The 12905-nt window shown below is 41.0% G+C and overlaps 1 protein-coding gene across 9 annotated transcripts in view; it reads right to left on the reverse strand.

The window, feature by feature from the left end:
• FGGY (FGGY carbohydrate kinase domain containing) overlaps positions 1 to 12905 on the reverse strand; it is a 448924-nt gene that overhangs the window by 150376 nt on the left and 285643 nt on the right. For all 9 annotated transcript variants that reach the window (XR_002725457.1, XM_023187457.1, XM_031934004.1 and 6 more), the window contains one exon: positions 8317 to 8424. Coding sequence is in view for 8 of the 9 variants with exons in the window: in XM_023187457.1 (XP_023043225.1) it covers positions 8317 to 8424 (108 nt within the window). In the remaining variant the exon portion in view is untranslated. The remainder of the gene's footprint in view (positions 1 to 8316; positions 8425 to 12905) is intronic.

Genomic DNA, 12905 nt, shown 5'->3' on the forward strand with positions numbered 1-12905 from the left:
TGTTCCATGTTTTCTTAATCCAGTCTATCACTGATGGACATTTGGGTTGGTTCCAAGTCTTTGCTATTGTCAACAGTGGACAATAAACATACGTGTGCATGTGTCTTTATAGCAGCATGATTTATAATCCTTTGGGTATATACCCAGTAATGGGATGGCTGGGTCAAATGGTATTTCTAGTTCTAGATCCTTGAGGAATCGCCACACTGTCTTCCAAAATAGTTGAACTAGTTTACAGTCCCACCAACAGTGTAAAAGTGTTCCTATTTCTCCACATCCTCTCCAGCACCTGTTGTTTCCTGACTTTTTAATGATTGCCATTCTAACTGGTGTGAGATGGTATCTCATTGTGGTTTTGATTTGCATTTCTCTGATGGTCAGTGACGATGAGTATTTTTTCATGTGTCTGTTGGCTGCATAAACGTCATCTTTTGAGAAGTGTCTGTTCATATCCTTTGCCCACTTTTTGATGGGGTTGTTTGATTTTTTTCTTGTAAATTTGTTTAAGTTCTTTGTAGATTCTGGATATTATCCCTTTGTCAGATGGGTAGATTGCAAAAATTTTCTCCCATTCTGTAGGTTGCCTGCTCACTCTGATGGTAGTTCCTTTCGCTGTGCAGAAACTCTTTAGTTTAATTACATCCAATTTGTCAATTTTGGCTTTTGTTGCCATTGCTTTTAGTGTTCTAGTCATGAAGCCCTTGCCCATGCTTATGGCCTGAATGGTATTGCCCAGGTTTTCTTCTAGAGTTTTTATGGTTTTAGGTCTAACATTTAAGTCTTTAATCCATCTTGAATTAATTTTTGTATAAGGTGTAAGGGAGGGATCCAGTTTCAGCTGTCTATATACAGCTAGCCAGTTTTCCCAGCACCATTTATTAAACAGGGAATCCTTTCCCCATTACTTGTTTTTGTCCAGTTTGTCAAAGATCAGATGGTTGTAGAACGTTGTATTATTTTTGAGGGCTCTGTTCTGTTCTATTGGTCTATATCTCTGTTTTGGTACCAGTACCATGCTGTTTTGGTTACTGTACCCTTGTAGTATAGTTTGAAGTCAGGTAGCATGATGCCTCCAGCTTTGTTGTTTTGGCTTAGGATTCTCTTGGCAACGCGGGCTCTTCTTTGGTTCCATATGAGCTTTAAAGTCGTTTTTTCCAATTTTGTGAAGAAAGTCATTGGTAGCTTGATGGGGATGGCACTGAATCTATAAATTACCTTGGGCAGTATGGCCATTTTCATGATATTGATTCTTCCTATCCATGAGCATGGAATGACCTTCCATTTGTTTGTGTCCTCTTTTATTTTGTTGAGCAGTGATTTGTAGTTCTCCTTGAAGAGGTCTTCAACATCCCTTGTAAGTTGGATTCCTAGGTATTTCATTCCCTTGAAGCAATTCTGAATGGGAGTTCACTCATGATTTGGCTCTCTGTTGGTCTGCTATTGGTGTATAGGAATGCTTGTGATTTTTACACATTGATTTTGTATTCTGAGACTTTGCTGAAGTTGCTTATCAGCTTAAGGAGATTTTGGGCTGAGACGATGGGGTTTTCTAAACATACAATCATGTCCTCTGCAAACAGAGACAGTTTGACTTCCTCTTTTCCTAATTGAATACCCTTTATTTCTTTGTCCTTCCTGATTGCCTGCCAGAACTTCCAATACTATGTTGACTAGGAGTGGTGAGAGAGGGTATCCCTGTCTTGTGCCAGTTTTCAAAGGGAATGCTTTTAGTTTTTGCCCATTCTGTATGATATTGGTGTGGGTTTGTCATAAATAGCTCTTATTATTTTGAGATACGTCCCATCAATACCTAGTTTATTGAGAGTTTTCAGCATGAAGAGCTGTTGAATTTTGTCGAAGGCCTTTTCTGAGTCTATTGAGATAATCATGTGGTTTTTGTCTTTGGTTCTGTTTATATGCTGGATTATGTTTATTGATTTGCATATGTTGAACCAGCCTTGCATCCCAGGGATGAAGCCAAGTTGATCGTGGTGGATAAGCTTTTTGATGTGCTGCTGGATTCGGTTTGCCAGTATTTTACTGAGGAATTTTGCATCGATGTTCATCAGGGATATTGGTCTAAATTCTCTTTTTTTGTTGTGTGTCTGCCAGATTTTGGTATCAGGATGATGTTGGCCTCATAAAATGAATTAGGGAGGATTCCCTCTTTTTCTATTGATTGAAATAGTTTCAGAAGGAATGGTACCAGCTCCTCTTTGTACCTCTGGTAGAATTCAGCTGTGAGTCCGTCTGGTCCTGGACTTTTTTTGGTTGGTAGGCTATTAATTATTGTCTCAATTTCAGAGCCTGTTCTTGGTCTATTCAGGGATTCAACTTCTTCCTGGTTTAGTCTTAGGAGGGTGTATATGTCCAGGAATTTATCCATTTCTTCTAGATTTTCTAGTTTATTTGCATAGAGGTGTTTATAGTATTCTCTGATGGTAGTTTGTATTTCTGTGGGAGTGGTGGTGATATCCCCTTTATCATTTTTTATTGTATCTCTTTGATTCTTCTCTCTTTTCTTTATTAGTCCTGCTAGTGGTCTATCAAGTTTGTTGATCTTTTCAAAAAACCAGCTCCTGGATACATTGATTTGTTGTATCTCTATCTCCTTCAGTTCTGCTCTGATGTTAGTTGTTTCTTGCCTTCTGATAGCTTTTGAATGTTTGCTTTTGCTTCTCTAGTTCTTTTAAAGGTGATGCTAGGGTATCAATTTTAGATCTTTCCTGCTTTCTCTTGTGGGCATTTAGTGTGTTACATTTCCCTCTACACGCTGCTTTAAATGTGTCCCAGAGATTCTTTGTTGTGTTGTCTTTGTTCTCACTAGTTCAAAGAACATCTTTATTTCTACCTTCATTTCATTATGTACCCAGTAGTCATTCAGGAGCAGGTTGTTCAGTTTCCATGTAGTTGAGCGATTTTGAGTGAGTTTCTTAATCCTGAGTTCTAGTTTGATTGTACTGTGGTCTGAGAGAGAGTTTGTTATAATTTCTGCTCTTTTACATTTGCTGAGGAGTGCTTTACCTCCAACTATATGGTCAACTTTGGAATAAGTGGGAAGTGGTGCTAAGAAGAATGTATATTTGTTTATTTGGGGTGGAGAGTTCTGTAGATGTCTATTAGGTCCACTTGGTGTACAGCTGCATTCAATTCCTGGATATCCTTGTTAACTTTCTGTCTCATTGATCTGTCTAATGTGGACAGTGGGGAGTTAAAGTCTCCCATTATTATTGTGTGGGAGTCTAAGTCTCTTTGTAGGTCTCTAAGGACTTGCTTTATGAAACTGAGTGCTCCTGTATTGGGTGCAATATATTTAGGAGAGTTAGCTCTTCTTGTTGAATTGATCCCTTTACCATTATGTAATGACCTTCTTTGTCTTGTTTGATCTTTGTTGGCTTAATGTCTGTTTTATCAGAGACTAGGATGGCAACTCCTGCTTCTTTTTGTTTTCCATTTGCTTGGTAGATCTTCCTTCATCCCGTTATTTTGAGCCTATGTGTGTCTCTGCATGTGAGATGGGTCTCCGGAATACAGCACACTGATTGGTCTTGACTCTTTATCCAATTTGCCAGTCTGTGTCTTTTAATTGGAGTATTTAGCCAATTTACATTTAAGGTTAATATTGTTATGTGTGAATTTGATCCTATCATTATGATGTTAGCTGGTTATTTTGCTCATTAGTTGATGTAGTTTGTTCCTAGAATCGATTGTCTTTACAATTTGGCATGTTTTTGCAGTGTCTGGTATAGGTTGTTCCTTTCCACATCTGGTGCTTCCTTCAGGACCTCTTGTAAGGCAGGCCTGATGGTGACAAAATCTCTCAACATTTGCTTGTCTGTAAAGGACTTTATTTCTCCTTCACTTATGAAGCTTAGTTTGGCTGGATATGAAATTCCGGGTTGAAAAGTATTTTCTTTAAAAATGTTGAATATTGGTCCCTACTGTCTTCTGGCTGGTAGCATTTCTGCCGAGAGATCCGCTGTTAGTCTGGTGGGCTTCCCTTTGTGGGTAATCCGACCTTTCTCTCTGGCTGCCCTTAATATTTTTTCCTTCATTTCAACTTTGGTGAATCTGACAATTATGTCTCTTGGGGTTGCTCTTCTCGAGGAGTATCTTTGTGGTGTTCTCTGTATTTCCTGAATTTGAATGTTGGCCTGCCTTGCTATGTTAGGGAAGTTCTCCTGGATAATACCCTGAAGAGTGTTTTCCAAGTGGTTCCATTCTCCCCATCACTTTCAGGTACACTAATCAGATGTAGATTTGGTCTTTTCACACAGTCCCATATTTCTTGGAGGCTTTGTTCGTTTCTTTTTACTCTTTTTTCTCTAAATTTCTCTTCTCGCTTCATTTCATTCATTTGATCTTCAATCACTGGTACCCTTTCTTCCACTTGATTGAACTGGCTACTGAAGCTTGCGCATGCGTCACATAGTTCTTGTGCCATCATTTTCAGCTCCATCAGGTCATTTAAAGTCTTCTCTGCACTGTTTATTCTAGTTAGCCATTTGTCAAATCTTTTTTCAAAGTTTTAGCTTCTTTTCGATGGGTTTGAACATCCTCCTTTAGCTCGGAGAAGTCTTTTATTACCGATCGTCTGAAGCCTTCTTCTGTCAACTCATCAAAGTTATTCTCTGTCTGGCTTTGTTCCGTTGCTGGCAAGGAGCTGTGTTCCTTTGGAGAAGAAGAGGCGCTCTGATTTTTAGAATTTTCAGCTTTTCTGCTCTGGTTTCTCCCCATCTTTGTGGTTTTATCTACCTTTGGTCTTTGATGATGGTGATGTACAGATTGGGTTTTGTTGTGGATGTCCTTTCTGCTTGTTAGTTTTCCTTCTAACAGTCAGGACCCTCAGCTGCAGTTCTGTTGGAGTTCGCTGGAGGTCTACTCCAGACCCTGAGTATCATCAGTGGAGGCTGCAGAACAGCAAGTATTGCAGAAATGTTGCTGCCAGATCCTTCCTCTGGAAGCTTTGTCTCAGAGGGACACGTGGCTGTATGAGGTGTCAGTTGGCCCCTACTGGGAGTTGTCTCCAAGTTAGGCTACTCAGGGGTCAGGGATCCACTTGAAAAGGCAGTCTGTCCGTTCTCAGATCTCAAACTCCATGCTGGGAGAACCACTACTCTCTTCAAAGCTATCAGACAGGGATGCTTAAGTCTAAAGAAGTTTCTGCTGCCTTTTGTTCAGCTATGCCCTGCCCCCAGAGGTGGAGTCTACAGAGGTAGGCAGGCCTCCTTGAGCTGCGGTGGGCTCCACCAAGTTCGAGTTTCTCAGCTATTTTGTTTACCTACTCAAGACTCAGCAATGATGGATGCCCCTCCCCTAGCCTCGCTGCCGCCTTGCAGTTGGCTCTCAGACTGCCGTGCTAGCAGTGAGCCCACTCTGTGGGCGTGCGACCCTCCAAGCCAGGAGTGGGATATAATCTCCTGGTGTGCCGTGTGCTAAGACCACTGGAAAAGTGCAGTATTAAGGTGGCAGTGTCCCGATTTTCCAGGTACCGTCTGTCAGGGCTTTCCTTGGCTAGGACAGGGAAATCCCTTACCCCTTGTGCTTCCTGGGTGCACCCACTGTCCGACAAGTCCCAATGAGATGAACCTGGTACCTCAGTGGGAAATGCAGAAATCACCCGTCTTCTGTGTCACTCACGCTGGGAGCTGTAGACTGAAGCTATTTCCATTTGGCCATCTTGGAACTCTGTAGCACTATTTACAATAGCAAAGACACAGAACCAACCCAAATGCCCATCAGTGATAGACTAGATAAAGAAAATGTAGCACATACACACAATGGAATACTATGCAGCCATAAAAAGGAATGAGATCATGTCCTTTGCAGGGACAGAGATGAAGCAGGAAGCCAACATCCTCAGCAAACTAACACAGGAACAGAAAACAAAACACCGCATGTTCTCACTCCTAAGTGGGAGTTGAACAATGAGAACACATGGACAGAGAGGGGGACAACACATACTGGGGTCAGTCAGGGGGTCGGGGGCAAGGGCAGGGAGAGCTTTAGGACACATAGCTAATGCATGGAGGGCTTAAAACGTAGATGATGGGTTGACAGGTGCAGAAAACCACCATGGCACACATACTCCTATGTAACAAACCTGCAGGTTCTGCACTTGTATCCTGGAACTTAAAGTAAAATAAAATAAGTTGTCTAAGTACATCGCACAAGTTTAAATAGGAGAATATAAAGTGGTCTGCATTTCTACTGTACTGTAGCCATAGATGATGCCTTCCTTCTCAACTTTTCTAGCATTGGTTACTGAGACCAATCAAACATGATTTATTTCATACTCAGGGATTCCCCATCCAAGTATGAGCTCCTTAAAACCAGGGACTGATGAGGTCCAATTCATTTAATTCATTTCTGTAGCCTAGCACAACAGTATTGCACAGAACATACTCTGAATCCATCTACCCACCTATGCTTCCATTTACTTTGAAAGAGAATTTGAGGCAGTCATGTATAAAATAGCATTATACTAAGAAATGTAAACTAACAGTTATTTGCATGCACATCCAGCTTTGGATAAGATCATTTTTAATTGGCTGAACATTTAGAAGAGTTGGTAGGCAAATTAGATCATAACATAAGCAGATATTTTCAATTTAACAGTAAATGTGAGTGTGTGTAACCGAGCTTAGGTCTCACTTTCTCTGTATTCCACATTTGATCTCTCAGAAGCCTGCCAATCTCTTGATCTCAATTCCCAGTCATCATTATTACTGTCCTCATTCAAGTCCTTGTGGCTTTTTGTCTGTTGACTAATCTACTAAAACTAATCTCCCTTCCTCTGGTTATGTGTCCTCAGGCCTTTATCCTCATGGCTTCAAAGCAGAGATTTTTACAACTGAGATATGAATATGTCCACATACTCTTCTAACCTTTCACTGGTTCCCCCTTGGTCTGCTAGACGAAGTTCAATTCCTTAGCATGTTTTACAGAGATGTGGTCTCTGCCCTGCTCTCTAAGTTTTATTGTAAGCCATTCTTCTAAGAATAGTTTGTGCCACAGCTGAACTTCTGGACTATTTGCCATTACCCTCAAATTAGCCTTGTTATTTTTCACTTCCATGTCTTTCTTCCCATACAAGTTTCCTACCAATTCGACTATCTGTACCCTTCTTTGCCTGGTTTGTCCTTATTTATCTTTTAGGGCTCAGCACAAATGCCTTCTCCCCTGTAAAGAGCTTCCTAAACTAGCTTTGTGCCAACTCTGTACCGTGTACTTCTGTTATAGCACTCATCTCACTTTTATGAATCTTCGGTCTCCCCTATTGGACAGCCTTAATAATTCAACAAGTTTGTATTAAGTACCCTTCTATGAACCTGGCACTGAGCTGGATACAAAGAGAACTTGTCTTTATTTTGTGGAGTTTTTTTTTTGAGATGGAGTTTTGCTCTTGTTGCCCAGGCTGGAGTGCAGTGGTGCGATCTCAGCTCACTGTAACCTGTGCCTCCCAGATTCCAGGTGATTCTCCTGTCTTAGGAGAGTATCTGAATAGCTGAGATTATAGGTGCCCACCATCAAGCCCGGCTAATTTTTGTATTTTTAGTAGAGACGGGGTTTCAACATGTTGGCCAGGCTGGCCTTGAACTTCAGACCTCAGGTGATCTGCCCGCCCCAGCCTCCCAAAGTGCTGGGATTACAGGCATGAGCCACTGTGTCCCGTATGGCCCTTGTCTTTAAGGGGCTCAGAGTGTTCTAGAAAAGGGGATTAGTAACTAATAAGAATAACAGAGTGTGCTAAGAGCTGGAGTTGGATCTTAAAGGACAAGTAGAATCATTGAGATGGTAAAGAACTCCTCAAGCAGGGAAAGTAGCCTGTATAAAGGGACAGAGAAGTGCAATGACAGGAGGCATGGAGAAGCTGTGAGGAGGGCAATCTAGTGTAAATAATAGGCACATGTGTGGGACTGGAGGGGATAGACCATGAACTGTATAATGTAGCCAGAAAATTATCTGAGCCATGTCTCAAGCAGCTATGGGGAAAACTGAAGGATTTGGGCTGGGGAGTAACATGTCATTTTCACGGAGTAGAATACCACTCTCATCACTCTGAGAAAAATGGGTTGAAGTAAAGGAAGATCAGATAAGAAGAAGGGCTGGTCATCACTGCCTGCTGTAACACTTCTTCCTTGAGCAGCACAAACTGCATGAGTACGACATGTTAAGCTGTGCGCTAAGAGAAAGTAAACCCCGATTCAGGGGTCTGTAAATCCTCCAGATACTGGGTATATAGGTCATGTGACAAAATGGACTAGTCAATGACATAAAAACATCCATGACCCTATTGAGAAAGTGTCAACTTACCAATTTTCCAGTAACACTCTGACCACCTTCATTCAGCCAGAACCCAGGTACCATGGCTGAGAAATAAGGCCCCCAGACGCCTGGTACAAAAATTGGGTCTTTGCTGATCTGGAAAGAAAGATGGAAAATATGTGAAAACCTTGACTCTCAGGGGTAGAGGAAGGGTTCTCCTCCTAATATTTCCATGACCATGGAATTCAGTTTCTTACTGAATGCCTTTTATGGTGGGGAAGTCACTCTCTCCCAAGAAAGGCCATGGCTCCTTTTTTTTTTTTTTAGAAACTTTCCTGATAAACTCATTTAAATGTCAAGGTAATAAAAATGATCATTTTGGAAAGAAACTGATAAGGTGTTTCCCTGTTGGCTCCCTCATTATGGCAGAGATTGCAAAGGTGGTCCCCATTCTCCACCCTTCCTGTGTCAACACCCTTTGCAATGAGACTTTGCAGCTCCTCACACTGAGATGTGGGTCTATCTCCCTACCCCTTCAATCAACGCCAGTCTTGTGACTTGTTTTGCCAAGAGAATGAGGCAGATGTGAGACTGGGCCAGTTTTCCAAGCCTAGGTCTCAAAAGGGCTGTGTGCTTCTGTTCTGTCTTTTGCTCCTCAAACTTGGCCACAAGAACATGCCCTGACCACACTGCTGGGTGACAGGAGATGTGCAACAGAGCTGAGTCTGTTCAGTTGTCTCAGGTGATTTCCCAGATATATGAAAGAACCCAGGCAACACCAGCAAATATTCCTAGGTAATCAGTATTGACCAGCCCAGATCATCAGACTCACCTAGCCAACCAACAAACTAGTGAGCAAAAATAAATGTCTACTGTTGTTTGTCACTAAGATTTTGTATTTGTCTGTAACTTAGCATTTGGGGGACAATAATAACTGATATATTTCTTTCCTTTTACAAACATGTACTGCTACCTACTAACAATCCCGTCCCCCTATTTGGTGCTGGGGAAACAAAGATGAATCAGAGTTCTTACTTTCCAGAAGCTCCCATCTAGTGGAGGAGCTATACAAATAAATAGACAAATAGAATATAGTGTGGTTCATGAGATGGTAAAGACAAAATACAAAATATTGTGGATGGGCACAGGAGGTGAGGAATGTGCTAAAGATTATACAAAGATAGAGGCCACCATTTAGATATATAACCCAAGGCCAACTGCCCAGAATCAAGTAGTAAAACTTAAGTCATTCTGATGTCCCTGAGTTGCTAGCTCTCATAAACAAAGCATAAAACATAAGCTTTATCCCCCATCAGCATAATTTGATGAAATTAAAACGTAAGCTTTAGGTCCTTGTCAGCATGATTCAGGAAAATTAAATCAATCAGCTATAGACAAATCAGTTTAAACAGTCCTGTTTGGCCTGAAAAAAAAAAAATGTTAACACATAACAGCCAATGACTAAAAAGGTCAAAATACTTTCTCCTTAATGTTTCATAAACTGCACTGTAACTGCCATAAGGTGAACTTCTTACCACTTGAAGTCTTCCTGATGGCAATCTGTACTTTTTGTATGATAGTAAACTTTCAAATTTTCCCTAACTTATTCTCATTTTATTTTTGACAAGTGGAATGGTACAGAGGTGGCTTCTTAAAAGAAAGGAACATAAACTAAGTTTGAAAAGACTAGTAGGATTTTGCTAAAGTAAAACAGACATTCCAGGTAGAGGGAAGAGCCTGAACAAAGCCATGTGGGTAAGAGAGGTGCTCTCAGGTGCTCTCAGTAATCAAGATAGTACCTTTTTTTATTTTATTTTATTTTTTTAGCGGACCATAGCAGTCCCTTCAACTGTAAGGAAAGCATGTAAACAGATGAACTAGAACAGGTGGGGATAGACCATGTGTTCACTCATCTGCAGTGGTACATGCTTCTCATCTATTCAGCAGTAAGGAATGCTGACGTCACATTTATGGTCACAGAAATATTTAGCTAGAGGGTAGGGAAGAAAAGGGAGTTAGGCATACAAGTTGTATTCCAGCAGGTCTTGAGGTTGGGCAGAGAATCTATTCATTTATATATTTCACAAATATTTACTCAGCCCTTACTATGTGCTTCGTAATGTGCTAGGCTCAGAGGATACACAAGTGATTACTAGCATTGTAGCATGGGGACAGACCTTATTTAATTGTCTTGACCTCAGCTACCCTGGTTATCTCTTTACTAAACCAGAGATTCCTCGAATCAGTAGGATTTCCAACCCCAGAATGGGAAGGGGGTGAAGGAAGGCAAAAAACAAAAACAGCATAACGTTGTCAACTTTAAATTTTGTCAAATAAGGACAATTTTTCAAAAGGAACTTTTTAACATCAAAATAGAAAGAATAATCTCAGGGAGAAAAAAGATAGGCCTTCATAAGAAAAGTAAGTTCAGCTTACATTAACATATACATTCATTTCTTTACTGGTTCAACAGACGTTTCCTGAGTTCCTAGTCCAGGTCTGTGCCAGGCACAGAGATAAATGGTGAACAAGAGCATAGTCCTGTCCTCACAGAGCATCTGATCTTGAGAGGGAAGCAGACCAGAGTGACCAATTACACAGGTTTGGCCAGGACTTTCCCAGTTTCAGCACTGAAAGTCTTGTCTTCTGGAAAACTCAGTCTCAGCCAAACTGGGAAAACTGGCTATCTTAAGACAAACATTAATCAGATCATTACACAAATATGTAATTACCAACTGTGAGAATCAATGAGGGAAAGCCAAAAGGTATTAACAGAACACATAAGTGAGGTACTTAATTCAGTCTAGGTGACAGGGAATGCTTCTCCGAGGAAACTGTATATGAATTAAGATTTAAAACATGCATGGAAATTATTCAGGTGGGTGAGTTTGAGTGTGTTGTGTACGCGCGCGAGAGAAAGAGTGCATGAGTGAGCTACGGCGAATGTTCCAGCCACAAGGAGCGCATACTAACTGGTACTTATTTTCACCACTCTGCCTTTATTTGCCTAGTGAAAATTTTATCAGGTGCCAATTCTAGAAATTTCTTTCCTAAGTCCCAGAGCTTCTTTGAGGTGAGTGAGGCAGTTCATATTCATTACCACTTAGGACCCAGGGTTTGCACAGGTAGAGCGAAAGCCAAATCATCTCATTCTGTGTCTTGCATCCCCCTGCTTCCAGAACTCCTGGCCCCATTTGAGAGATTAGTCCCTGAAAGGTTGTGTAAGTTGTCCATGGTTAGTACATGGATGACCACGATGGGATTTGAACTGAGGCAGATGTTGACCTCAAACTCTATGATAATGCTCTTCACTTGTATGCATAAATTGCTTAGGAAGGATACACATCACTTCCCTTCTTCCCATCCCCTGTCCCACAATTTGGGGATGTTACTGCATCGGCTGCAGCAAGACTTCATTAGAAGATTGTGGCTTTGCTGCTCCGAAATGTCAGAGGATGATTTTGCTTGGCTCTGTCCAGGGAGAAAGTTTTGAGTTGACCTCTTGTGGCCACTCATCTGGAATAGCACATGCTTCTCCTTAGACATCCTGTGTAAAGCAAGGAAACAGAGTACTTCTAGTCACTTTCAAACCCTGTGTTCTTAGAAGAATCTAGGAATTCCTGGTTTGTTTTGGGAGAGAGAAAAAGAATGCACACTTGTGTATTTATGTGTCATTTAATCTTTTGTAACAAACCTAAATATTTAAAAATGTTTTTGTGAAAGCTCCTTCCATGCTGATGACTGTCTTGGCCTGGAGGCTGCTCCATGACCCTAAAGAAGGGGAGCTCATCATACCACATTGATGACAGGTGTCCATGCAGGACACTGACTTCCCAGTAATAACGGCACTGTTGGCAGCAAGAACAATAGCTGAGACTTACTCTGTACTTAGTAACGGCCTGATTCTAAGCATATTACAGGTATTAAATCACTTAATCTTCACAGTAATTCTAAGGGAAAATTCTGTTATTATTCCTATTGTACAGATATGTAAACTGAGGCAGAGAGTTAAATAATATGCCCAGTATTACAAAAACTGAAAGCAGTCAGGCATCAGGCTCTATATTTGTCTCTGCCAAATTATAGTCTTAATTTTAGGCTACCATTACTTCTTTGAGTCTTTCATCTGTTTTGAAGAGCAGAAAGCAAGGGCCATTAGAGCCAACACAGACTTACTCAAAGTGAACATAACCTTCTGGCCTTGATGACAAGTGGGTTAGGGAATCTTCATTTCTAAAAAGTTTTCGTTAGGTGTTCCCTGATACACCGGTGAACAACAGAAGAGAAAGTATGGGTCGAGACAAAGGCCCATCGTGATTCTAGTCCTGACTCTGCCCAATTCTCAGGCAGGTGATCTTAAGTAAGGTAGCCTTTCTGAGCCTCAGTTTCCTCAACTCCAAAATGGGAGGAATGCATGAATGCTAGAGGACTTTTGTAAAGATTAAGTAAGCTGTCACATATAAATGGTTTATTATATGTTAAACACCAAATAAATGTTAGCTCTCCTTGAAATGAGGCTTGTATGATGGAATAGTCAGGTGACTGGCTGAACAGCCACAGGCAATAGTAATCACAACCATGTAAGGGGGTCTCTAGATTTGTCCTTGGTCTTAGTTTAGTCAACATGCTTAATAATG

The sequence above is a fragment of the Piliocolobus tephrosceles genome, chromosome 1, assembly GCF_002776525.5.
Source record: "Piliocolobus tephrosceles isolate RC106 chromosome 1, ASM277652v3, whole genome shotgun sequence".
Taxonomy (NCBI): Eukaryota; Metazoa; Chordata; class Mammalia; order Primates; family Cercopithecidae; genus Piliocolobus; species Piliocolobus tephrosceles.